The 27,997-nt window shown below is 42.8% G+C and overlaps 1 protein-coding gene across 4 annotated transcripts; it reads left to right on the top strand.

The window, feature by feature from the left end:
* Positions 1–163: 163 nt before the first annotated feature.
* LOC138982616 (poly(U)-binding-splicing factor PUF60-like) lies at positions 164–27,573 on the top strand. Of its 4 annotated transcripts, none has more exons than XM_070355946.1 (14): positions 164–269; positions 2,719–2,803; positions 10,042–10,253; positions 11,465–11,523; positions 14,328–14,541; positions 15,938–16,065; positions 16,930–17,001; positions 17,327–17,429; positions 23,088–23,219; positions 23,587–23,992; positions 24,889–25,032; positions 25,511–25,779; positions 26,212–26,401; positions 27,034–27,573. In XM_070355946.1, exons 1-14 carry the CDS (start codon positions 192–194, stop codon positions 27,141–27,143), a joined length of 2,202 nt encoding a protein of 733 aa, XP_070212047.1. In that variant the 5' UTR covers positions 164–191; the 3' UTR covers positions 27,144–27,573. The 4 variants fall into 4 exon arrangements, with proteins under 4 accessions (XP_070212047.1, XP_070212046.1, XP_070212048.1 ...); XM_070355945.1 differs by having other exon boundaries at positions 14,328–14,545; positions 15,939–16,065; XM_070355948.1 differs by lacking the exon at positions 164–269 and adding an exon at positions 9,102–9,226 and having other exon boundaries at positions 2,727–2,803; positions 14,328–14,545; positions 15,939–16,065.
* The last annotated feature ends 424 nt before the right edge of the window (positions 27,574–27,997 follow it).

The following is a 27,997-nucleotide window of genomic DNA, read 5'->3' as shown; positions in this document are numbered from 1 at the left end:
CGCTTTGAAACGGCACAAATAAACATGTATATCTTCACAAAACAAAGACTTCAGCTTAAATTGTAATGGATATATTGGAGAGTCAGATTTGTTTATTTCACTGTTTTAATACTAGCTATAAGACATAATAAAGAAAAAAATATTTCATTTTATTTGGCTTCCTGATTTTTAAATACGTCACTAAAAATGCAATGGAGGCTGTGGAAGCTAAATTGGAGAACGGAGGAGACGCCAGTAACACAGTACCAAATGGAGAAATTAAAGAAGAGGTATTTGTTTTGGAAGACGGATTAGTTGTTTTCGTTTATATGTTCGATTATTACAACGTTAGGGATGCTCTAGATGTTTTTTCTGGCGATTAATTTGTGTTGCTTGGAACGGGCTTTTCGCCATCTTGAATTTCAACGAAGGAAAGACGAGGACGACGGGTCGCTTTACTTAATGGCATTTGGGGATTGAGACATGCATATAAATCATCGTAGGAAATTAACTCAACGACAAAGAAGTGTTTTGTGATGTGATTTTATTCATGTTATTCCAATACTTATGCCAAATTCCAATTTGCCGTCAAGTGCTGCTGACAGTCACGTGGCCTTGGCCTACATGCAACTATCGGGAGGAATATTTTGCGTTGAAGCTAATTTCAAAGTCAAATAGATCTACCATTTCTCATCACAAATTAGAATCCACGGGGGGAATACATGGTCCAAAGTTCGATCAGCAGCACTTTGGGCGGAGGAGATTAGTCAGTATTAAGTTTGTGTGAGATAAACAATCAAGTAAATCAAGGCCGACAAGAGAAAGAACTCTTACTCGGTTATGTTGGGCGCAAAGTAAGAATCCGGGGCAGAGTTGGAATAATCGGGATTTCCCGAAACCTCATTTGATTTCCAACAAAGCGCCGCATTTCCGGAAACGAGCTGCCTCGTTCTAGAATTGGCAACCCTTCGACTGGCACAAAAAAGTATACCCTTTTCACAATCACAGGTCATGAATAAGGTATATGAAAAAGCAAGGTCTTACACAGGGGAAGTCTTGAATTGGGGGTGGTACACTGTGTAACAATTCTCTCAGTGATACTCACTCAGCGCATGCAGCTAGCTAGTTGCTGCTGTCTCATCTATTTTGAACACAATGATTTTTTCTCTTCTCAGAGTAGAGTGTTAGTTTGTTACAACAGGCTGAAATCATCTTTAATTTGAATCAACATTTTGCAACAATCAATCACATCAATATAGCGCACAGACTGACTTGCACATTACGTTTCAAGAGCCTAGATTACCATGCAGTGACAAGAGCCTACTCAGTAAAGGGACGTAATGCTGTCTCTGCAGCCCAGAGAGACTGTGTGAATTTACAGATCTCTGGTTTAATATACAATCAGTTAAGACTGAGTAAAAAATTATTACAATTGATAGTTACCAGTGAAAAGTTATATCGGAACACTCTTGTTCTGTTTTTGTTGTTGTAAGATCTGAAACGTTAAAAATTCAGTAAAATTGGTGCGTTTTGGTCGAGTGGGATGGGTCGTTGAACTGTGGTGTTACACTTACAGCCAGCCGAAGTTATCAAAAGTGTTTTGCTTTTTGTAATTCGGTTGGTTTGGTGCATTATACAATGCATTGATCACTTTAAAACACAAGGATCATCATAGGCCATCATGACTTGTATCATTTTACATCGCATTCTAAGAAAGAGCAGAATTCTCACTATGCGCGCGGTACATTTCTAGAATCGCGTAGCGCAAAGTTGGAATTCCTACAATGGCGGCCATTGTTGGAATTCCAACAAAGCGCAGGTCATTTCCGGAAAAACGCCGATGACGAGATGGGTCGCAACAGTTACATTTTTCAGGGTCTAAACTTTACTTTGGTTACTTCTGACAATACGGACATTGTACAGGCCCGTCAACAACAAGGGATCAAATCTGACTCGGAGTGGCTCAGTTTGTGTTAGTACTGTTACAGAACCAGTGGGACTCTAGTCCTAGTAGTACACCTCATGCAGGGTTCGACACTAGCGGGGGCGGGGGGCGGAACGCCCCAGAGTGTTGTGTTCCGCCCCAAACATTGCCGAAGCTTGGGGCCCACTCCGCCCCAGGATAAATTCCAACAATGACAAACCGAAAATTCTAATGCCAGCAGAGCCAATCACTAAAAATCGCCAGTCAAAGTCGTCACTGAAATTTGCGTTACGATCAATGCCGCAGTCAAGAAAAAAACACATTCAAATCGTCGAAGGACAATGTCGTAAGGGAAATAACTCCCAGATTGCGCTCTTTAGCGTGAGAGATACGTATCGCCTTCAAATGCCAAACGCAAAATGTGGCGACACTTCCCTGGTGTAAAAAGACATGGAAATGAAGATGAAGAACAGGGTGGAGAGAAACGAAAAAAGGAGACCGATGCAGCCAAAAGCGCAAAGCGCTGTCGTAATTTCAATGTCAAATGGTTGAAAGAATTTCCCTGGCTTCAGTACGATGAAGAAAAACAGACAATGCATTGCCGCACGTGAATACTGAGAGTGGGCCCCAGATTTTTGTTTTCCGCCCCAGCAATTTCCATCTCTGGGGCCAGTGTGGCCCCAGGCCAAATAAGTTAGTGTCGACCCCTGTCATGCATTTTCTATACTGTGTGATATGAATCTCTCTACGGAACCACTCTGGGTTTTTTATTCAATGGATCCAATCTCCCTACTTATTTTTATGTTTTTTCTCAGGAGCAGGCATCAAGCAGCCCTCCACAGCTCACAGAGGAGGAGAGTGATGTCCCTAGCAAGATAATAAAGTTGGAAAATGGAGAAGGTAATGTTTGTCCCAATTGCTACTGCCCAGTAAGATAGCTGCCTCTTCATAAAAGTCAAACATCTGAATTGCTGAGGAAGATGCAGATAAATTACTGTGTGCAGTGTTATTAATCCAAAATAACTACATTTTTATAACCGTATCTAATGTGACACTCTCTGTGTCAAGTATGATACCTGTTTTTTTTTATCACATCATTTCATATGTGGGTCATTCCAAAAAACTGGGATCTTCAAGGGTTGTAAAAAAGAAATCTGTTTTTTTACTAACACATACACAAATCCTAAATCTCGTCAGTATAAACCAAATCTAAATTGATTGAAGAAATAATATAGACAGTTACCAGTCATAGATTTTTTTTTGTTTTGGAAAAAAATTGGTCGAAAATATCAGAATGTAGGTCAAAATTGAGTCCCGATTTGTGACATCAGTGATCGGGTTTTCCTTATCGATTGTTTTCATGAACAAAGATTGTGAAATATGATAAGAGACATGTTTTTATTATCTGTTAATAGAATATTAATTATGTTGTAAATTTAGAAAATGTATGTGTTTTATAATTTTTATAATATTAGCTGGACTTTGAAAACCAGTCTATCGTAACGTGTGGTTTCCAAATCTGCACTCAACGAACTATTCATTCAGCTCTTGCAACCTCGCGTAGGAATACATTGTTGTGACGTTATATCGTAAAGTGGGTATTTTTCCATCACAACACATGCACTGTTTTCTTGTTGTTTTTTCGGAAAGAGAAGTTTAGCAAGCATAAACTTTGTTTACACAAATCGCTTCCGGATTTGCTAGTTACGAAAGACTTGTAATCAAAGGCAAAATCTCACTGTAGAACGAGAAAAGACGAACTATTTTGTGTGTTTCACGTACACATTTTGATGCGGAAGGATACTAGAGTGTAGTTTGTAACTGCGAATGAGGAATTAGCCGCGTGTTTCAAGTGGTGGGCTTTCGGTTCTGGTTGTGTTCCTTTGTTACGAAAGACAACGCTTTCTGTTTAGCAGAACTTAACAGGCAAATACGGTAAGTTCTTTTGTGTTATGATTTCATTGATGCTTTATTTAGGATTACAGGCTAATTTTTAATGCCTTCAATGTCTAAATCTTCGCAAATTCACCATGTGAAGTTCTCCAATTGACTTCGAAAATGTCTCTTGTCCCGAGTCTTGGAATGTTGATTCACCCTTGACACTGATTTTCCTTTGAATTTGAACATGTAAACAACTTCTCTTGAAATTGCTTGCTACGAAATTATTGTTTGATGTTGAAATAAATTCGGAAAGCCATTTTTAGGATTGATGGGTGTCGTTTGCATTTTTTTTTAGCCGAAATTCTTTGCTCCTCCGTGTATCGTAACTGGAAACAAGGTCGCCATTTTAGTTTTTGACAACACGTTTTCTTGTTACGAAAGACTCCAGATTATGACCACTTTACGATTTTCTCACATTTAAAACGCTTAAGGAAAGGTCTGGCTGTTAAATGTGCAGTTTTGATGAAATAACTTGCATGGTTTTTTTAGCCCTGTCAATTGATATTCACTTGTTTTCAATGAGCGTTTCACCGGAAGTCTCGCGTAACTGGAAGACAATGTTTTCACTTCTTCTGTGCACTACTGGTTTCTGGTTACGATCATTTGACATTTCCTCAAAGTAACGTGCTGACTGTTTTAGCTAGTTGTATGACTTCTTCTTGTATTCACTAATTAATTTAAACATGCATATTTCCATTTCTAAATTTAAAAACATAATTTTTATTGAAAATATTGAACTGACTGTCTTGCGTAACTGGAAGACAATGTTTTCACTTCTTCTGTGCACTACTGGTTTCTGGTTACGATCATTTGACATTTCCTCAAAGTAACGTGCTGACTGTTTTAGCTAGTTGTATGACTTCTTCTTGTATTCACTAATTAATTTAAACATGCATATTTCCATTTCTAAATTTAAAAACATAATTTTTATTGATAATATTGAACTGACTGTCTTGCGTAACTGTTTTGGGGAGGACTGCAAAGTGGACAGGGATAGGAAGCTTTCACCTTTTGGATGATTTTCTGCTTTTGTACCTTTTCCGCTTTTGTCACTTTATCCTTGCACTTTGTAAAAGAACTTTTTCCCAATTTGTATGTGTGAGGAACACGCAGTCTTCATGCTGTGAAGTGCGTGAACGAATTTGTCCTGCTCACACGGATGCTGTCGTGTGCCTGCCTCCCTTGCCTGTCCGGCGTTGGTGAATGTTTGAAACTTGACGTTGTGGGCCAATGGACCACGAAAACTCTCAAACCAGCCAATGGCCGCATAATCAACCAGCAAGCACCTGACGACACTGATGAGCCCCACCCTGCCCACCCTGATGAGCCCCACCCTGATGAGCCCCACCCCGATGAGCCCCACCCTGATGAGCCCCACCCCGATGAGCCCCACCCTGATGAGCCCCACCCTGCCCACATTGATGAGCCCCACACTAAAGCCCCTCCATCCGTTGGAGATTTCTGCTTGGTGGCTGTTGGGGGGAGAAACCGCACAGTGCGTTTTTATGCGAAGGTGACCGAGGTTGACGGCGAAGAGCTGAAAGTGACTTACCTGGACAAGGAAAAGGGAAATGAGAAAAACTACACTTGGGCGGACTCTGCATGGATCACTGCTAATGACATTGTGAAGACAGTTCCAGCACCAACCTTGCTCCCAGGTCGTGGAATTTCATTTCGCTTTGACTAGTTTTCCAAATAAAATTCCACGGCCTTGGAGCAAGGGTGGTGCTGGTAAAGCTATACCAGATGCTTTCGGATCTGAATGTAAATGTAAAAAAAACCCCTATTGAATAGAAAGTATGCTAGTTTAAAATTGGAGTGTAACTTATCAGAAGGTAGCTGTTAGAGAATCGATTCTTTGTTTTTGGTTTCCATGTTACGATAGACATACTTTTTTTTAAAGACATAGTATAAAAGGCTATATTTGCTTCTCCCTCTTTTTTAATTGACCTGGGTTCTTCTATTCAAAGAATCATATTATTATGCAACATGATTGTGTTCTCTTGTGATTCATTATACTGAGAGAAAAACTTAAAGAAAAAAGTTTTCTATGTCAAATAAGTAAAGATTCAAGGTCATGATAATGTACTCAGATGTATATACATGTATGTTGTATTTTCACTTATTTCAGTTTGTTTGCTGTTATTTTGTCAATGTTAAAAAGAATAAAGTAATTTTGGCAATTTGAAACAGTCATTTTGTTGTTAATTCATTGTCATTTGGTTTCCATGTTACAATAGACATTTTGCTGACGACACAAATTCAACTGCCTCCCATGTGGGCATCAAGCTGTAACTTATCTTCAAACTAGAATTTTATTGTCACTCATACACTCCTCTTCCATATGCAATGCAAGAATTTTTTATTTACAACACTTTTTTTTTCTTCTCTGTTGTCCCACATTTTGTGCCAGCTTTTTGGAATGACCCATGTAGCCTGCATGAAAATGTGCGCTGAGGTAAATATGCACATGATTCGTGATAAAAGTCACAAGCAAGGTTTCTTGTCTGAAATGTGTTGCATGATGGTGCAAAGTTGGTGTTAACAGTGCTCTGTATAGGAGAAAAAAAAATTGTTGCGAGAAAGTAGTAATTCTTTGTATATCATGCCCACTTGTACTGTGTACATTATTGGAGGATCCTTTTTTTAGTCTGGAATTGGTATAGTTTTGAGAAAGTTGTAAGGTATTTGAGATGCTCCTCCTGTGCTTTTCTTTTTCAGATGACCTTAGCCTTTGATTTTGTTGATGACTCCTGGTTTTACTGCAAGAATAAAATTGAGTTATTAAAACTGTTTGCTGTTTTTGTATGTTTTGGAATGATTCCAGCATTTGAGTGGTGGAGCTATCAAAGTGAGTTTGCTTCAGAGCCGGCCTGACTAGCTGACTGGATGCGCCACATGTTTCTTGTTTTCTGTTGTGTTGTTTTGTACGTTTGTTTGTGATGTAAGAAAATGGGAGGATGGTGGGAGTGTGTGTGTGGATGGTGAGAGGTGCGAAGATGTTCTCTCTACTCTTTGCTTTGTTTCATGGTGACTGGACAGGATGATTTCAGAACTTCAGTGCACGGTTTTCAGAGGGAAAAAGCAAAGTTGGTTAGTAATTGTAGAGGGGGTCTGGTCAGAGAATGAACTTTAATGTCTGCAAGTATTTTTGGTAAGATAAATCTGCTTTTTCTTTTATTTGCATTGTACTTATCAAGAAATAAATACTCCGGGGCTAATGTTGTGATTTTGAAAATGTTCACAAGATTCTAACTTCTAAGTGTAATGTATTATGTAGTGAGTTTGCTTAGTGGAGCCTAGGCGTCCTACAACAAATAGGAGTTTAAGGTTACCTGGGTGGTTTTCTGTTACATATCCACAGCAACTTCTAATGTCAGTCGTTGTAACAATAATTGCAAAATTTTGATTCAGTTTTAATTCTTTCCCATCAACTGAGAATTGCAGAGACAAAATGGGGGCAGTTTTAGCATTTTGGGGTAAAAGCCATCCACTGAGCCAGAACTACAAATTAAACTGCACACTCAATGATAGCAACAGTGTTCAACTCATCAAATACAAATCTTGTTTCATCTAAGTTAGTGAAAAAATGCAAAACAAATCCGGACAAACTGGTTCAAGTTAAAACTTTGTGTGTGTGTCTTTGTTATCTGTATGATCCCAGGGGTGCGCTCAACCAAGATGCCTTGGTGACTGCTTTGCTGATACAAGACCCAGAAACTGACTGCTGGCATTGCACCCACCTTTAGAATTGGTTGGCTTCAATATCTGACTGTCATACATTTCATACATGAGTAGGGAGACATTTGATAGTCTTGGTTTCTTTCTTTTTTTTCTGAAACTAATAGTAGCTCCCACTAGTGAACAGTGGCTATAATTACATCTTTTTTTGTTAATGAAGCGCTTTGAGCATTGATATCTTTCTTCCTATTGTGTCCAACACGCATTACTGTTAGTTAACATGATCTCTGTAACATGCATGGGATTTTCCATTTTTTTGACTCTGTGACAACAGCAAAAAGCTATACAAATTTACCACTTTTGTAACTTTTGACGGATTTTCACCTGCAAAATCAAACAAAATTGAAGTATTTTTACATTTTGGTTAAATTTTGACAGGAACAGATTGTTTTCAGTTTTCCCATGCATGAATAGTGAGTTGTTTTTTTCTGTATCTGATAATTGATGTCCTGCTCTTTTATATGATGTCTTGCTGGTTTATACTTTGTGTGTGTTTGGTGATTTGCTGTTGCAGAGGGGATGCTCTGTAAAGGCAACACACAAGTCTGAGATAAATGCATTTGCTGGTGCTGATCAGTTCGCCTGTGCTGAGCGTCAGGACTTTTCCCTTACGTTCATGACTCATTGTTCTCGGCCCTTCAAAATATTTTTGTATTATGCTGTTTTACTTTCAGTGCATCTTTTTATGCATGTGACATAGAATGAGAATTGTATGGTTTAGGTCAGAGGGAGTATTTCCTGTAAATTTTTTCTGTAAGCTAAAAGGAAGAAAAACCAAACCTTGAAGTGTCACAACTTTTGAGATCCAGATGAGAAAAAAGCAGACAGTTTCTGATTTTGACTAGTCTTGAGTTATCAGAAGAGTCTTAGTAATGAGCAGTGTTGTTCTGTCCTTCCGGATGGCAGGCCAGCTGTCCTTGGACTGAAATTGAAAACTTAACGTTGAGATTTTCTCAAATTTTAGGTTGGTTTGTTTTTGGGATTTTTAAGCTTGAGACTCCCGATTTTACACACTAATGGGTTTTCAACAATTTTCAAACAAGATGCAAGTTTAGTGTAACCTCGTCAAATTGACACCATATTGGGGTTTGATGACCTCCAGACATGATCCAGGTCAAATGTGAAGGTCACAGTGGGGTTAACTCTGCATCATTAAGAGGAAACATCATTTTCTTTAGCATGTATGAAGCTAGAGCTTTGATTCCAATCCATTTTACACACGCCAAAGGTGAGTCGTATGAGCATTTGCTTGGAAAATTAAAGAAAGGGACTTCTTTGTGAAGGAACTGATGATTCTAAGACAGTGGCATGAATTTACCAGTCGTCTTGCACAGTAGCACTGTGCTGTGAAAGAAGCAAATACAATTTAACATGGTAGAAAATACTCTGCGGTGATGGGTGAGTTTTGAGGATTAGCATTACATAGGACAGAGGTAACCTATGTATGATGCTGCTACTGCTAGATGATTTGTAATAATGTGGCCTTGTTTCTTCTGTTTTTCTGTCTGTTTTATAGCAGTTTTGCGAGCGCAATTTCGTGTCCTCCATTCTTCCCTGCCATAATTTGGAAGGCCTCTAGCCCAGAGAACGGTAGCCTGTAAAAGGGCTGGGCGCCGACTTTTAAAAAAGATGGAACATTGGGTAAAGATTGCTTCCTGTGTGTAGAATGAGCCGTTGCAGAATTTTCTCTTTCAGGTGATCGGCTTCATTACCCAGTGATGTTGATATGACCAGGGGGAAAAATGGGAAGGAGATTCCGAGTCGGAGCAGATGTGTCTGCAGGCGGACTGTTGGTTGTCTGATTGTTTTGTTGGATGTGGAGCTGTCACATAGCTCTTGCAGTGTTCAGCATTCAAAGCTGAATGGTTTTGGTTTGGGTGTATTTCGGTTTGAGTGGAGTCTCATCAATTGTCGCACAACTTTATCGCCGTGGAAACGTTTGCGTCGCTCTATATATATTGTAATAGTTGTCATGTTAGTTGGTGTCTTGTCTAAGTGGAAATTCTGTGCATTTGTATGTCTTTGGGTCTTTGCTGGTGATGTGCATGGACATAGTTTGACACCTGAAAGATGGAACCATGTTTGACAATTTGTGGAGCCACACAGCGCTTTTTACTGTTCCTGTCAGGTAGGAGGTCAGACATGGTTTTGTCTTTCTTGTTCCTGCCTTTGTGGAATGCTCAGAAGGACAGTCAAACCAAGCAGTCTTCATGGAGAGGCAAATTTGACCTTTTCCCCTCAATTTGGGGGTTTGAAATCATCGAAAAGAAGCAGTCATGTTTTGAGAGTATACAGGTAAAAATTGCAGAAGGTATTCTTCCAAATTGATTGCTCCAGCATTTGAATGCACCCAACACCATAAGGGTCTTTCTGATCATTCCTGGTGGGTGTTTGTAGGATGCAATGGTGGTGCACATTGTTGACCAGTCTCATCAGTCGGGCTGTTTACCTTGCAGTCAAACCGGTGGTGGTGGTGGAGGCTGGACCGCAGCACGACCAGGATGGACCGGTGGTGGAGGGACCCGGAGCCAAGCGGGATGTCAAGCCCTTCTCACCCCCCAAGCTGACGTCGGCGCAAGAGGAGGACGTGAAGCGGGCCAAGAAGTACGCCATGGAGCAGAGCATCAAGAGCGTCCTGGTGCGCCAGACCATCCAGCATCAGCAGCAGGTTGGTTGTCTTGGCTTGTGCTCAGTGCTTTTGGGGAGGGTGTCCTAAGGACGCACCCATGAGAATCTTCGGAATTTCGACTGAAATCAGACTTGTTTTTCCTAAACTCTTAAGACACAGGTGCAGATGGGTTTCTGTGATCCATCCTCAGAAGTTGTGTATGAGGACAGCAGTGAAAGTGTTGGTACGACATCTTTTGGGGGGTCTCTGTACACAAGAAGATGTTAGGTGCTGTTATCTACAATCGATCTTTTGTCGAGTAATTGGGTTCTCTCTGTTTACTGGGGAAAAAATAGGAATTCTGGTTGGTACAGACAGATTTTTTAGTACCGTACTTTCCGGGTCATAAGGCGCGACTTTTTTCCTCGAGTTCGACCCCTGCGTCTTGTATAACGAAGCGCCTAATCCGTGTATGAAATACGAAAAAAATCAAAGAGACCGCTTGAGTACCAGTCAAACAACTTGTGATAATGCATGTTTCAGCTACTGGGTACTGCCCTGCCTTTGATCTGGCCGCACACACAGATTTCCACTCTGTTAAACTCGGTCATTGACCCCTGGGAAGAAGGTCGTGTCTTTTAACAAGGCCACCCAGCTATCACAATGCCTTTGGTCACTGACCGGTCACTGACCCCGATGCAGGAAGTGTTTCCTCTCTCAGATATGACAGGGGAACCACCTCTCATGGCAAAAACTGGGTCATTTTGGTGCGCCCTATTGGCCCCCTGCGTCCAATGGGTGACTGGATTACAATTTTTTTTTAAAAAGAAGGGGGTGCGTCTTAGATAACAAAGCGCCTTGTCACCCGGAAAGTACGGTATCTTAAAAAGGGGAGCTTGATTACAGTTACAAAAGTATCTACGCTTTAACTAATATATATGGATGATGTGCTATCAAAATGTACTGCTGTTCTTCAGTGAATTTTTTTTAGCTGACTGAGTTTGAGCTGGCGGAGATGCCAGATTGTTCCATTCAATTTAAAGATTCTGTTCCATACAATTTAAAGCCTTTCTGTGTCATTCCATGCTTTGCTTGAAGTTTGTTACAGATCATTTGCCAAGGCGGATTATGAAAGCCATGCTTTGCCGTTGCATTTGTCTGTATTAGTCTGCGACTGTTTCGTCAGACGTTGTGTGTCTTTATCCAGCTCAGGACTGCACAATACCGTACTCACCTGTGGGTCTTTTTCTTTCTCTATTGTGTATTTACAGCAAATGCAGAATTTCCAGAATACCGTTCAGAGACAACAAGCTTTAGCCCTAATGTGCCGGTGAGTGATCTGTTTGTAATGAAAATTGCCTGTCATCTGTGTTGCATCTTCATGTATTGTTCTGTTCATTTTGTAAGTAGACTGGTTGGGATTTTGAATGCATCTTTGCAATTGCTGTGGGTATGTGTGTTTATATTTGTATGCATAGTAAGGGATTGAAAACGGTGAACCTGTGGTTTTGATGACATAACGAAAAAAATAAACGCCTGCACAAAGTTTTGTGCACTTCCTGACATTTTCTGCTGTTAGGCCAAGCAAAATGTATGTGTTTCCGGTTTCCTGGCAGACCTTTTTCATCCCAACCCTTGAGAGAAAAAAAAAATGACAACACTCAGGGCCTAGCATTGTAAGCCGTTCGGCGTACTTTACGCCGAAATAACATCTCCAGTACGCGGAACTCGATTTGGTGTACGCCGAAATGCAAAAACCTGTTATTCCCAAACGGTAAACCCAAACAGTCCTAGCTTTTGTTTTGTGCGCCGTTCGATTCAATTCTCAATCGGTTTGACAGTTTGCTTGAGCACGCACTTCCTCGGGCATCCCGCGAGCATGCTTTGTGCCGGTGTTTTGTGGCTCTAGACTTGAAATAATGTCTCGAAGCGACATTGTTGAACGTGGTCAGCTATTCAGTGATAAAGAATCCAGGTATTCCTGGAAGTGGGAATGGCTGGATTTCGTTCCGAAGGCGGAAGGCAAGTCGGAAGAAGTAATGTGCCGATACGGACTATGGACTATGGCATAATTTAGTTGCTCAATCTTCTTGGGGGGGGGGTCATTTTAGGTAAAGAATCTTCAAATTCGGTGGGGATTCGCCCCCCAAACCCCCACCCCCTGGACCCCACTGGGGGCCTCCTGCGGCCCCCCAGACCTTTGTAAGCTGAACCACTTTTTCCAATGCTAGGCCCTGAACACTGGATTTAGCAGATTTTACGTCAGTTCTTTTCTGATAATGTAGGGGACACAGCTGGCGCGAAGTTCGGCCAATAAAAAGCTGCATATGCCTGGATAAAAAAAAAAGGACTTCTGATCCTTAACCCCTTGACTGCCTTATGACAGGTATACCCGTCACATGCGCTTGTGCAGCCGCAGCGCCTTAGAACGGGTTTAGCCGTCTTCTCCGTTCAGGAATTTTCCAGAAATGCTACGTCACTGCTGACACACAAATACCAGCCAATGGCTTGGAAGGATACCTCATTCTCATGAATAAACATAAATGGTGAGGCGCTTTTGCGCCTGAAGGCTATTTTCGGCCTTGGCGACAGGGTAGGGGAGAGAAATCTCGACTCATCAAAATGGCTAACGGTGACAGTCGACCGGGCCCTAGTAGGGAAAAACAAAGCCGGACTGACGCTACAGGCGGTGCAAATGATTATGGATACTGACAGGGGAAGGGGGAGATCTTCTTTCGGACGATTCGTTGGAAACGGGTAGATGACAGTGATTATAATCCTTTCTTGGAGCAAGCAAAACAGCCACCTGTGTTTGATCCACAGGCACCGGAAGATGCGCCGGACTGATTTTTCAAAAGTTCATATTTAAACATCATTATAAGCCAAACTAATTATTATTTCCATGATTAGACACTAAAAACAGATTCTTAGTTCAATTTCCTTTAAAAATAACATAGGTTTTACTTACCCACCTACTGCCAGTTTGGAGCTAGAATTTTTTGTGAATTATTACACGCCGCACTCCAATATTCCCTGGCAGTCAGGAATGCACATACGCAAGTTTTGATTGGCAGCGAAAGGGTTAAACAAAATCGGCCCCAATGGTTTTGGCCTTGTCATCAGAAACAAACATTGTTGTTGGTTGTTGGGTGTGTTTTTTTTGTGTTTTTTTTGGGGGGTGGTTTTGGGGTTTTTTTGGCCACAAAAATAAGCATCTGCTCTGCCCGTGTCTTTTATCTAGTTTTAGTTATTCCCCAGTCTAAAAAAGGAAAGGATAGGTGTTGTTATGTGTGTAATTTGTTCCTTTTTGTTTGTATTCATTTGAATATGGTTGTCGGTGAATAACTGTATAAGTCTTGCATTGTCACTGAAATTGTGTTTGAGAGAGAGAAAAAAATGAAGTGAAATGTACAGGAGAAGTGAGAGGTTAGATCAGTATGATTGATACTATGTTCGTGAGTTGCAGGATGAACAGCTTGGGGCTGCCTTGAATGCTTTAATGTGTACCCTCATCTTGTCTGCTGAATGCACATGCACATATTATGATAAAGCCGGTCATTCTCTTATACCTCTGAATGTTCTATTTTATGCTTTTTTTATTGGCTGACGTTGGTAAATACCAATTTTGATCATTGAATGAAGCAATGGTTTGTTTTTGATGTGTAAGAGGTCTGGCATTTGGTCAGTTTACGTGAGGGAAGAAGAAAACAATCTAGTGTGATTGAAAGGGAGGGGTGGTGGGGGTGAACAGAGATTACAGGAGACCTGCCATGCAGTCTAATTTCAAATGTAGGTAAAGTAGGCCAGTTGTGTCAGCTAAAGAGAAATCTTCCCGTTTCATTTTATCATGGCATTTGTTTAGAATTCAAAAAAAGTCTGCTGCAAATTTGTTTAGAATACTCCTTTGAGCAAGGAAAGTTGTTAAAACACAGCATAGCATGCTGAAGTTTTTTTCAATTTCAGTGTCATCGATTTTGATTATATTGAATAACTTGTAGGAGGATGAAAAGTAAGACAGAAGGCAAACTTTTTTTTAGGGGATAGGAGGGACCGAATGTTACATACAGTTAGGTATTGCGTTTCGTCAGATTGCTAATCCTTCCTTCTTTTTCTCTTGTGTGTCTCTCTTTGCAGGATCTATGTAGGCAGTATAAACTTTGAAATCAAAGAAGACACGATCAAACAGGCCTTCCTGCCATTCGGCCCGATCAAAAGTGTCAATCTGTCTTGGGATCCGATCACAAACAAGCACAAGGGCTTCGCCTTCATCGAGTACGAGGTGCCAGAAGCTGCGCAACTGGCCCTCGAACAGATGAACGGCGTCATGATTGGCGGACGGAACATCAAGGTGGGAGCTATTTGTACATTCCGTCACAGTTTCCCAACATTTTCACCTGGATCTCTTTGTTTTGGGGTTCTTTTTTTATTTATTTTATTTTTTATTGTATGATATTTTATAATGACAAAGGTTTTCTAATGTCGCCAAAATGGTAAAATTGGTGGACTCTATAAGAAGTTGAACTTGGCCTGGTTTCTTTCAAAGGAGAACAGTTAACTATCAACAACTCTGATGCCTGTGCTCAGACAAATTCCTGATCATGGACTCTTTTTGTACCTTTTCAAATGTATGTAATATTCTATAAAGGTTTGTGATAAGTAGTTCGAAAGTAACAAATACGGACAAGGATAATTATGTTGCTGGTTGAAGATTGTGCAGTTTATCACTGCTTCTGACAGTTAGTAGATACTCTATAGTTTAACAGTCTTCACCATTTCACCATGCTGCTGTATTTGTGCAACATCTTCATGATGCTGCACAATGTCTCTGTTGGTTGTTTTTCTCTTTTTTGTTTCATTTCAGCTTGGGCAGATTGCAATGAATGCGAGGAGTTTGTAATACTTTGCCTTTTCCACCATAATACAAAGCTGACTGAGTAGCTTTGGGTTTGCATCAAACAAGGGAAACACATTAAATGTGTTAATTTGCTGTGTGTTTAGTTTAAGAACACTTTAAGGTACATGTACCATTGAATACGGGGGCACTGGCTTTCAGATCTTTCATTTGGGAAATAAAGCCGTTTGATATATAATCAAGTTTGATCATATTGTTTGTGAGCAAAGAGCTATGCTTCTTATTTATTACCTATGAAAATATTGTATAGGTCAAAGTTTTTCATTTAGACTGACGTCTTGATTGCGAAAAAATGGAGTCAGGTTATACGAAATTGAGACAGCTGAACCTGAATGTAAAAGCTTTGTGAATGTCACTGTCATAGCAACCCGACTAATTCAGGGCTGACCCATCCGATAGTACCATGAAAGTTTCTTACCACTTTGATGTTGATTCACAGCCTGTGCTGTTGTAGGAATTACTTTTGTCTTACATCATGTGACTTGTGTGAGTCGCGTGTCTTCACAGCAAAATCATTGGAAGTTTTTTGTGGTATTTGATTTACAGTTTAAACTGATTTTATTTAAATCTAAGATTATGGCATATCAACATCTTTGTTATATACCTATTGGATTGAAACAGTGCTGTAGCAGTGTCTGTTTAGTTTATAAATTAGATCCCTCTCTGTACAGTCTCTGTAACTTAAACCTGAACAAATAAACGGGGAATAGTTAGACAAAGGAATGGTAGATATTAGGGTGTGAGAATTCATGTTGTCATGTTAACAGCAGAGGGAGGAGTTGGGTCAGTGTGAGTGGTCGCTATATGGGGGTGGTGGCTGATGTGTCAACAGGTGGGGCGACCCAGCAACATGCCACAGGCACAGCCCATCATTGAGCAGCTGGCCATGGAAGCCACACACTACAACAGGATCTACGTCGCCTCTATACACCCCGATCTGTCAGAAAGTGACATCAAGAGGTGGGTTGGATGATGGTTGTCACTGTCATAGCATTGTGTGACTGACAATGTTTGGCAATGTGTGGAAGAAGCTTTCTTGTCCTCAAATATATGCCTAGTGAAGGAATGAGAACGACAATGAGAAGGGTCTTTAAAGAAACAGCATGCAATGTGGAAGATTAGTATTTAAAACTATGGCCATCACTGTGACTGCGACGGGCGCAGTGGCGTGGTGGTAAGACGTCGGCCTCCTAATCGGGAGGTCGTGAGTTCGAATCCCGGTCGCTGCCGCCTGGTGGGTTAAGAGTGGAGATTTTTCCGATCTCCCAGGTCAACTTATGTGCAGACCTGCTAGTGACTTAACCCCCTTCGTGTGTACACGCAAGCACAAGACCAAGTGCGCACGGAAAAGATCCTGTAATCCATGTCAGAGTTCGGTGGGTTATAGAAACACGAAAATACCCAGCATGCCTCCCCCGAAATCGGCGTATGCTGCCTGAATGGCGGGGTAAAAACGGTCATACACGTAACAATCCACTCGTGCTAAAGACAGGGGTGAACGTGGGAGTCTAAGCCCGTGAACAAAGAAAGAAAGACTGTGACTGCCATTGTTTCAGAGAAGAGGACATAAAAGAAGAGCTGGCATATAATGACTGTAAACACAGAGTATGTAGGTCTGGAGAGATAAGTTTTCTGATACTTAGTGAGATTTGCTCTTGTTTCAGGGTGCTGCTTATCACCCAGAATGACTTTTGCTTCATGTCTTATATGTTGCCTTGCACATGTGAATGTATTGTTCAATCAGCTGTGCCATTGATGTTTTTTATCGTGATGAAGATGAAGTAGTAGAGAGAAACTTGTTTCACAGTGAGATTTCATTTTCAGTGTCTTCGAAGCGTTTGGCAAGATCAAGTGCTGTAAACTGGCCCCAGACCCAAGCAAGCCTGGAAAACACAAGTGGGTTCTGTTTTATTCTTTTTTACTTTGTTACATGTAATAATGATAACAATATAATGATATTTTCACGGCGCCAAACCTTCAGACGTTCTAAGCGCCTATCAATGCACAAACACACTACTCGGAACGTGATACAGATTCAAATACATCAAAGTAAATTACTTGCAATTAACTATGTAGTTCTGTTTGTTTAGTGAATGTGTTCATCTAATTCACACTGGTTTGGATTTTATTAGCACAATTGTCCTTCAGTAGCATGTAGTTGTAACAGTCGGCCGACATGATGCTCATTAATACTGTATGTGCTGTGGTGTTGTTGTTGCAGAGGATACGGTTTTATTGAGTATGACTCGCAACAGGGTCAGGTGGATGCAGTGGCCTCCATGAACCTGTTTGACCTTGGTGGGCAGTATCTCCGAGTTGGCAAGGTCAGTGATGGCTGCTGTGGGGAAAACTAGTGGAATTTTGGAGGTTTAATCATGTCAACCTGATATATTGAAACTGTTCTGAGGGAGGAAAGTAAAAGAATGTATGAGCATCTGCTATTGTTAGCTAGAATTGAAACTGATTTTTTGTTTAAACCTTGATTTTAAAGGCACAGTAAGCCTCCTGTAAACCATCGCAGATACTGTCAGGCTTTTACACACAGTACAAACACCCTTTCATTTAAACACTCGCCGCTTGAGAACATCCTAGGTGCCCTCCGTAAAGAGCGAGCAATTTTCCAAGAATTTATTTTTGCGTGGTTTATCTTACCGCTGAGCCATCGTGAACCTGTGTGATCCAGTTTCCCTTTTTCACAATGTAGTCAGTTAGTAATTTGAATGCGACTTGATGTGAGCTTATCTGCAATAGCACGTTATTATGTACCTCTGACTATGCTCGAAACAAACGGCTGTGGTTCACAAGAACTCTAGCGATGGCTTTTGACTGTTCAGAGGAACTGACGACAGGCATAAACTGTCGTCTACGAAAACCACAACCTTGCATGACCCTGCTTCCGGGCTTTTCTTTTTTTCAAACTTTCAAAACTTCGAATTGTACTGATCTTGTCTTCTTCTTCTTCTTTTCGATCGCCGATCACACTTGGAGTCCAGATCTTGAGATATAATTAGTGGTCCGCTGCAGCGCAGCCACTGGCCCGTACAGCTTGTTGTGCAGGGACTCCGGCAATGGCCAGATTTCCTCTCTCAGCACCTGGTGGTTCCTGCAGTCTCGTAGGATGTGGGCCGTGTCCTGCTCTGCTTCTCCACAAGAACACATGGGGGAGGGCACAACATGCAGCTTCCCGTGGAGATGCTGGTTAAGTCTGTTGTGTCCCGTTCTCAGGCGGAAGATGACCACCTGCTGTGGTCTGGATAGCAGGTGGTAGCTGTCCTGTGGCTGGGGCGTCCTGTGCAGAGACTTAATGATGGTCTTCATCTCTGTCAGGCTCACAGGGTTGTTCTCTTGCTCATCTTCTGCACCCAGCTTTGCCATCCTGTCCGCCTCTTCGTTTCCTTGTACACCACAGTGGGAGGGGATCCATTGCAGTACTGTCCTCAGGCTCTTGATGTTGTGTAGAGCGTGTTCCAGCTGAGGCAGTTTGCTACTGGTCATTGCTTGGAGTACTGACGGAGCGTCAGTCAGGAAGACGGTTGTCATGGCTGACTCTGTCGTTGATGGTGTATGCTGCATGGATCAGTTCTTGTACCTCAGCTCTGTAGTTTGTACAGTGGAGGCCTGTTGGTATAGCCTCTGCTTGCCTCTTTCCACTGGGTTACTGGACATACACCCCCGCTCCTCCATTTTTGACAGCCTCTGTGGCTGACCCATCAGTATACACCCGTATCCATGCTTCTTGGGGGTACCTTTCTTCAAGCATGGCAAGAGTCAGGGCTTTTTTCGTCGCATTGCTCTGCTCGTCCTTTGTTGTGAGGTAGGGGACACGGGTTTGTATGTCCAGGTTTCCTTGTCTGTCTTCCCAGGGTGGGGCGTCAAGGGAGAAAGATGGTGGCTCCACTAGCTCTGGCATCTCTGTCTGTTTCTTCTGCAAAGCCCTTGCCTCCAGAGCGAAGCTTGATCTTTTCAGCCTGCCTAAAGACATCTTCTTGAGTCTGTCCCTCATTGGATGGTCATGAGTGCACTGGTACTTGGTGGCTTGTACCATTGTTTTGCAGTCTCGCCTTTTGCTCAGTGGAGGAATGCCAGTCACCTGTTCCATCTTCTGTATGGGTGTTGATTTCATTGCGCCCGTGATGATTCTCAGCGCTTGGTTCTGTACTTTGTCTAGGGCCTGCTGGTGTGTCTTGGCTGCTGTTGCCCAAGAGCTTGATCCGTACTCGAGGTGCGGTCGTACAGTCCCCTGGTAGACTGTTTTCAGGATCTTCTCGTTTGCACCCCAGTGTGATCCTGCCAGCTTCCGCATGATGTTTAGTTTTCTCCTGGCCTTTCCCTCTGCATTCATGATGTGTTGTTTCCAGGTCATGCGCTTGTCATTGGTGACCCCCAGGTATGTTTGCTGGTCTTCAAATTTCAGGGGTGTGTCCCCCAAGGTCAGTTTGCCAGGTGTCGCTTTGGCAGAGAGTGTGAAGAGAGTGGCAGTGGTCTTCTCCCTGTTGATGGTCACACACCAGTCTTCCGCCCACGCTGCAACCTTTTCTAGGGCAAGTTGCATCCTGTAGGTTGCTGTGGTTGCATACTCTTCCGAGCACCAGAGAACAAGGTCATCAGCATACAGTGCCGCTTGGACTCCTTTGGGCAACTCTGGTACCAGGTCGTTAATGAAGAGTATGAATAGCGTAGGGGAGAGTACTCCTCCCTGTGGAACTCCTTGGCGTAGTAGCACCTTTCGGCCACAGTGACCGTCCACCAGCACTCTGGCTTTTGATTGTGCAGGTACGACTTGGTCCACTGGTACATGTTGCCTTTGACGCCGGAACGTAGGAGCTTCACAAGGAGTCCATCTTTCCAGACCTTGTCGAAGGCCTTCTGCAGGTCAATGAAGGTGGCCAGGGTGACCTTCTGGGCCTGGTAAGCATCCTCTATGACCTGGCTAAGGTGTGTTGTCTGGTCCTCCGTACTTCTGTGCTGTCGGAAGCCGGCTTGTTCTGGGACGATGATGCTTTCTGATTCCAGGTACAGCTGCAGGTGCTGGTTGACAATGCGCTCCATGGTTTTGCATACGCAGCTTGTCAGGCTGATGGGTCGGTAGCTCAGGGTTTTGGTCTTGTTTTTCCCTTTCTTTAAAACTGGGATCATCCTGGCTTCCTTCCAGCACTGAGGTACCTGTCCCTGTCTCCAGCTGAGGTTGAAGATGCCCAGTAGTTTCTGGAGGGCCGAGTTGCCTATGTGTTGCAACATCTCATTCGTAATGTTGTCTGGACATGGAGACTTCTTCTTTTTGAGCTTCTTGATGGCATTCTTCAGCTCGGCCATGGTGATGTCTTGTTGCATGGCATCCTGTACGTTTCTTTCTGTTCTTTCTCTAATTTCTGTTCTGACTTCCTTTTGTAGAGGCAGGGGTATGGTGGTGTCGCTTTCTCCCCGATATGCTTGGGCGAAAGCATTGGCAGCGGCTTTTCCAGTGAGTGTTCTTCCTTCCTCCTCCAGGGTGATCTTCTGTCCCTTGTTGCCCTCTTCATTCAGTGCTCTTGTAAGTTTCCAGAGCTTTGTTGTGTCTTTTTCCATATTCAGCCCTGCCGTCTTTTCTCTCCAGCCTCTTCTCTTGCACTCTAGCTTTGTCTTCAGATGTTTTGCTTTGCTTTCTTGGAGTTTGATGTTGTTCTCCTGGCTAGGGTTCGTCTCTGCCTCTTCTCTCATTCTTGTGAGTGCATCGTGCGTCTTCTGCAGCTCATCGGACCAGTATGGGATGTAGTCCTTCCTCACTCCACGTGGGATGCTGTCCTTGGCTGCCTGGATTATGCTAGCATTGAACTCCTTTATCACGTTGTTGATGTTTCTCCCCTCTGTTTCTATGGCTCTGGTCAGCTCATTTGTTCGTATGTTGAACAGTCCCCACTTTGCCTTTTTGTAGTTCCATCTCGGGTGTTGTGGATGCTCAGATGCTGAGTCTCTACTGATGGTAAGGAGAACTGGGCGATGGTCGCTTCCACCCAGCTGTTCATCCACTTTTCTTGAGATGGTTTTGTGGATGTCATCCGTGCACAATGCCAGGTCTGGTGTTGTTGAGTGCCAGCGGCGCGAGTAGAAGGTAGACGGATCTGTGGGGTCGTTGACAAGGATCAGGTGGTTGTCGTCCTGCCAAGATTCAATGTCTTCTCCTCGCCTGTCTAGTGTTTTATATCCCCAACTCTGGGACTGGCTGTTAAAGTCTCCAGCGATGAGGAAGCCGCTGTCAGGGACCTGGATTGTGTCAAGCGACAGCATCTTGTCGTTGGGGCAGTAGTAGTTGATGATGTTCATCTTGCTGTCATTGGTCGTTATCTTGACTTCTATGTACTCTGCTTCTTCCATGTATCTGTTGGTTTCACTGGCATTTATGTTGTTCCTGACCAGAGTCATCACTCCTCCTTTCTTCCTCCCTTGTCGGTCACTCCTGAACATCTGGTACCCTCGGATCTTAAAGGGCTTCCCTTCTTGCAGGTGTGTTTCCTGAATGCAGCAGATGTTGACGCTGTTTTCATAGAGGAAGTGCTCTAATTCTTCCTTCTTATTGGATACCCCCTCTGCATTCCAATGCATGATGTTAATAGTGGGGTTGTCCTTGGCTCTGCTGTTTTTCCGGCCAGTCGCTTTCCTTTCTCGTCCCCTGGCTTCACAAGACGAGATGAAGGGACCTCCAGTAGCTGAGGGTGGACTCCTTTGAGGCGCGGAGCCCGGCGCTGCACCTGCCTGGTGGATCCTCACAGGGCGAGCACCATTACTGTCAATTCTGTCTCCAAGTGTCATAATGGCAGTTGATGCGTAGTGTTGTGGTTTGTTGGAGTGCGCCGTGCGGCCCAACACATACGTCTTCAGCACTCGAGGTTTCTGTCAGGGTTACCTCACCCTTAGCTCATGGCCCAAGGACCTGCCCTGTGAGCACAAGGTTGGTCCATATTAGTCTGGCCTCTACCTTTCGACCTGTCCAGCTTGGGAAGCCCTGCCAGGAGTTTACACTCCCGCTGGCATAGCTCTTAGGGTCACCGAGACACGCAAACCACCACACCACGTTAAGGAATGGACCATGTGGTGGTGATCTTGTCTTGATGAAAAAAGAATTATTTTATGAATTAAGAATGTTTGTGTAACAAGCTGTCAATTTATTATTTAGATTTTAAAAGTTAGGTCTAGTGCCAAAACGCACCACGGTCCGATTGTCTCTGAGACAATCCGCAAAATTAATTCTTTAAAGATTGGTCGCTCTTTACGTAGGGCACCTAGGATGTTCCCGTTTGGTGAGCGTTCAAATGGAAGGGCGTTTGTACTGCGTGTAAAAGCCTGACAGTATCTATGATGGTTTACGGGAGGCTTACTGTGACTTTAATCAAAATGTGTCATGCAGATTAAAAGGATAAATTTTCAAGGACAGTACAAAGTATTTAGGAGATAAGGCATAGTTAGTGGATTAGAATATTAGCTGTATGTTGGCATTCCAGCCTTTTTGACAAGACATCTGCGTTAACACTTCCTATATCAAGGTTAACCCAGAAATTTACAAAAGTTTTTTTAAAGTTAACATTTTTGTAGAGATCAGTTACTTCCGTGGGAGAGTTTGCTGCAATGACCTACTTCGCTTCTCAGAACCCAAAATCATGACTAAGCATTCTGGCAGTAAATGGCACAGTCAGCTCCTCTCAAGAAAGGTTTCTCTCAGTTCTCGTGTCATGCATGTCTATAACTGAAAGACGCACTATGGGGCTTGAGACCAAAATAAAAACATTTCTGCTAAACATGTCTTCATTATTGTTAAACGCAGAGTGTCCTAGCATTCAAAAACTTCACTGTTATGACAGCATCAATTGAGTGCTTGTTTTGATCACACTTCAGCCTCCAGTAAGCAGCGGATATGGATTAGTTGTTTCCTGTCGTTTAACTGAGTTTCCCATTGTAGCTTTCTTCAAAATAATGCCTGGTATCTTATAACCAATGATGTTGCTTTGCAGGCTATCACACCGCCAGAAACAGCAGCACCAACCCACGGCCCATCCAGTATGCCTACAGCTGCGGCCGTTGCTATCGCCGCCACCACCGCAAAAATACAGGCCATGGATGCTCAGTCAGCGCCGCCAGGACTGGTCAGTGTTCCCCTTATTACTTGCTGTTTCATAGATCTATTGACTGTCTAGTCTGTATGAAGACATACATTTTTCCATGTGCTGTCATAAACTGCAGTCAGATAAAGAGGCGGCAGGAGACTTTTCGGCCACTTGGCAAGTTACCTCCAATTTCAAAGCTCTTGGGGGGGGTGTGTGATTCAGGCCTTATTACTATTTCATGATCTCATGTCTGAGGGAGTTTGGTAGGAAAGTTCAGAACAAACAGTGCTGAAAGTGTTATTCTTTGCAATGATTGGTCACCATTGCAGTCTTGACTTGAAAGTTAAAAACTGGGAGGAATTGATAGAGAGCACCAGTGAATAAACTCAATGTTGGTGTTTGACAGGGTCCACCAGGTCTGGCTGTCCCACAACTGGGCGGTCCCCCCGCTGTCCTCACTCCCACACTCGCCCCACCCCCTCAGGTCCTCCCAGCGTCTGTGACAGCTGTGACCGCCCCCTTCGCCGCTGCGGCAGGTAACCCCTTGCAGAACCCACAGAACTTGATGCAGCAGAGTTTGCAGCAGAGCTTGCAGCAGAGCATGCAGCAGAGCATGCAGCAGAACATGCAGCAGAACATGCAGCAGAACATGCAGCAGAACATGCAGCAGAGCATGATCCCAGCCACTATGTCTCCCAGTGGTATGCCCATGATGCCCACCGCCGCCTCCTCCCTCCTGACGCCGCTGCGCCCTGGTACACCAGGTCTGGGTCTGCCTGTCATGCCTCCTCCAATCACAACCACCAGTGCTGGTGAGACTAGGTTTAGAGGATGGGGTTGTGTGAGGTGTTCATGTGTAGTGCTGCTTGCAGCCTTGCAACCAGCCATCACTATTTCAAAGGGGGACGAGAACTGCCTGTCGTTTACATTTGTACAAGCTTTATGTTTACTCTAAAGGGATGGAAAGTCCTCCCAAGTCCGAAATGCTGAAATTTAGCTTTTTCCTCTGGTTGGGTAGTTGAATCAGTCTTTTTAACTTGCAGAGTATCACTGTCAACTTGATAAAGTGCGTCTTGAAATAAGCCCTGCTTTTCACCAGTTTGCCAGACAAAATGTGAACCCGACACCTGTGGAGCAGAAAATAGATTTGACTTATTTGTAGCTACTTTATGTAATTACTTTTAAAGCAACGATGGGGGGTGTTCCTGAGATGGGTTTTATTTTTATGGCTAGCATTAGACCCTGGCTAAAGCATCACACACATTCATTACATTGTTAACATTTCTTTTCTGTTTTTCTTTGTCTGCAACATCATAACATACTAAGCACCTTTTACCACATCACATTAACTAGTAGGTTCTCAGAATTTGTTCTTGGATTTAACTTCTGCATTAAGTTTGAAGTATTTGCATTACATTTTCTAATCATTATTCTGTCTCATTTTGAGTTAGTGTTTTTGATTTTTCACCGTGGTACCCTTGCCGTGGTTAATCTAAACAGTCCAGTACCCTTTGGTTCGATTCTAAAGCTGATTCCATGTCTCCACGCAGAAAAGTGTGAGTATTTAGTACAGTTCTCGACTCTTTGCTTTGCTGGGTCAAATGACTGCATTGCTTGCTGTACGTAGTACAGTTATGCTTTTATTTGACAGTTCCAAATTGTTCTTTTGCTTTAATTTTAACCTGTTGAGTGTTCTGCCTGTACTCAGGGCCAATGAGGAGAGGTTTTGGTCCTCCAAGCGGTATGGACATGTTTAACAACAACATGGTACAAAATATGATGCTACAACGGATGCCCCAACCGATGGCTCAGGCGTTTTCCAATCTCAACCTACCTGGCGCTTTTTTTGGCGGTATGTTTAGATATTAACCGTTCTGTTCAGTTTCTAGTTCATATTCATCTCTCTTTCGTTTCAGCATCTCGGGTTTTCTTTTTGGGGGGTAGACTTTTTGATTCATGCATGTTTGATTCAAAAAGGCAGACAAAAATTGCTGGTTGCAGGCTCAGGCAGCAACATGTGAACACAGAAACATGGCAACTCTGTTGATTGAAAGAAGTTTGTGAGGATGTTTTGTACTGATGATGCTTCTCTCTTTTGGTTTCACTGTTTTGTTGCAGCTTGAATGAAGATGGCTGAAAGCGAGCGTTCGCGTTCTGAGTGTGTGCTTCTGTTGTGAGTGAGCGTGAGATGCTTGGAGGTTTGGGTGAGAAAGCGAGAGAGAGAGAGTGTGTGTGTGTGTGGTTGGTGAGAGGGTGGGTGAGTGAAGAGGCAAGAGAGGTTAAGTGCGTGTGTGTGATTTCGGAGCGTCTCTCTCTCTCTTGTCTTGCAGCCACGGCGGCGGTGCTAGCCACAGGACTTCGACACATGCTGGAGCAGAAAGCAGCGGCAGCGCAGGCGGCTCAGGCTCCACCCCCCAACCCCATGCAGATCTTACCACCCCCACTGCTACAGCAGCAGCAACAAAAGCTACAGGACGAGGAGGAAGAGAAGAAGACAGAGGAAGAGCTACCACAGTCGCTGGACCAGCAGGAGAATATGAAAATCAGCGGAAGCAACGCCAGGCACATGGTCATGCAGAAGCTGATGAGGAAAGGAGAGGTAAGGGTTTGGGTATTAGCATGAAAATGTTGTTTGTGTGTGTGTGTTTTGAATGAATGCAGCAAACGGAGGTGATTTTTCACTGGTTCTGTTTGACATGGGTCTGGATCCTTTGAAAATGCAATGTTCGCATGGTGTTAATCTCCCGTAGGACAAGATTATCAAGGGTAACGATATGTTAGTCGTAAGGGAATGCTAACAGGTAGTTATTGACCCTTGGCTTGATTTTGTCCACATCTGTAGTTTCTTCTTTAAGAGAGAGGTGGGCCGGGTTCAGTGAAACAGCCATTGTTTTAGAAAGAAATGGGAAAGATATTTCATTCGCAACAACATTTCGTCTTAAAGGATGTGATTTGTCATGCCAGCAAAACTGATTTACTGGATACTATGAAGGACCTAAAGCAAGTTTTACAACAGAACGGGTTGTTTCAGAACACCGTGATGGTGCTGCGTAACATGGTGGGCGTGGAGGACTTGGACGATGACCTGAAGGACGAGGTCACCGACGAGTGTGAAAAGTTCGGCAAGGTCAAGAAGGTCATCATCTACCAGGAGAAACAGAGCGAGGAGGAGAATGCAGAAGTCATTGTCAAAATTTTTGTCGAGTTTTCAAAGCAGGAAGGTGAGTGGAGTGCTTTGTTTTTGCAAGAGATGGGCTGTGATGTTATTTGCATTTCTGACCGAAATATGACATTTGAAACAGATTCAGACAGCCATTGTTTCCAAGAGACTGTCTCAAATGTCATATTTCAGTCAAAAACACAGATGACATTTATGTATTGATCCATAGTTCAAAATGATTTAGGATTGATGCTGCACACTTTTGTAGTCTTAGCCAGCTGTTTTAGTTGGCCTCTGACGTGACATGGCTATAAAAAAAAAAGGGGGGGGAAATCCAATGTTCAATTGATATGAGACTTTATAATACATGTAACTTGAGCAAAATCGTTAAAAATCATTGTTTTAGAAAGTTATTGTCTGCTTCTTGTGTAGTTTCCCATTTATTGATCTCTTCAAATGAACCTGGTTTCTGTTATCTGTAGAAGTTTTGCACTTTCTGGTATGTCACTGAACTGAAAGAATGAAGTAGTAAGTGGAAACGTAACACAAACTCAGTTCAGTCTTGAGTTCTTGGCAGAATTTACATCAAATACCAAGATTGTCTTTCTCGGTTCTAGTTCTGAATCTGATTTTTGTTTGTCCGAATTCTTGTTCACATGATTTACCAAGATTGTCCGTCTTTCTTTGTTTCAGAGGTTGAAAAGGGTTGTGCAGCATTAAATGGCAGATTCTTTGGAGGCAGGATCTTGACAGCAGAAAAATACGACCAGGAAATGTTCAATGCCACTGATTTTTCGGGATGAAAGAAAGGAATAAAAAATGCGTGTGAAAGCTGTTGGGCGAGATTAGCTGTGAAACGGACTTTAAAAGTGAAGGGACCTTGGTGACATTGGCCAGTGCATTTATGGCAAACGTGACTGTTAAGCCTGAATTGCTTGCTTTAGGCCTGAATTGCTTGCTTTGCAAGTCAAGGCAAACTTACAGCAAATGAAGACAGCTTGTGGTTGTTTTTTGAAAACTGACACATCAAATATGACGGTTTTTAGATTCTCCATTCCCTGACCTTTTTTGTTTTCAGGTGAAGCATTTGTTACATTGGCCATAAAATTGAGTGTTTTGTAGAATGTATGTGACAAAAGATGTAAAAGAGTATGTCTTGTGAATGGATGAGTGAATGCTTGTTGCAGATGATTCATTGACTTCATTACATCATTACAACAAAGATTTCCAGAATGTATTTGTTTGATCTTCCGTGTGTGTGTGTGCGTGCAAGTGTACCTGCTTGCTTGTGTCGAATACACTGAAATATGATTGAAAGAAAGAGCATTAAGAATTCAGTCAACAAAATTTGTTGAGTAAAACTTTATTCAATAGATGTTTCAGAGGAAAAGTGACACGAATCACCATGCATGAAAAAAACAATCATTCTGTTGTCGGAGCTGACCGTGATAATGCCTCTCTGTCACACCACAACCTCATAACTGAAGTTCACATATGCCTGGAAGTTTACACACAAGTCAATATTAATAGCTTGTGTTTTCAGCGTTGCAATAGGGTCCGATATTTAGACGAGACAAGTATAATGCGGACGAGTCGCATTATACTTGTTCGAGTCTAAATATCGGACCCTATTGCTACGCTGAAAATACAATAGCGA

Source organism: Littorina saxatilis, linkage group LG12 (genome assembly GCF_037325665.1).
Source record: "Littorina saxatilis isolate snail1 linkage group LG12, US_GU_Lsax_2.0, whole genome shotgun sequence".
Taxonomy (NCBI): Eukaryota; Metazoa; Mollusca; class Gastropoda; order Littorinimorpha; family Littorinidae; genus Littorina; species Littorina saxatilis.
The sequence above is the reverse complement of the archived record's forward strand: the minus strand, read 5'-3'. Positions and strand labels throughout refer to the sequence as shown.

Coding starts and splice junctions, on each gene's coding strand:
- LOC138982616 (XM_070355945.1), top strand. CDS start 192: ATGGAGGCTGTGGAAGCTAAATTGGAGAACGGAGGAGACGCCAGTAAC. Junction 16,066..16,929: donor TCAGAAAGTGACATCAAGAG/GTGGGTTGGATG, acceptor TTTCATTTTCAG/TGTCTTCGAAGCGTTTGGCA. Junction 17,002..17,326: donor AGCAAGCCTGGAAAACACAA/GTGGGTTCTGTT, acceptor TTGTTGTTGCAG/AGGATACGGTTTTATTGAGT.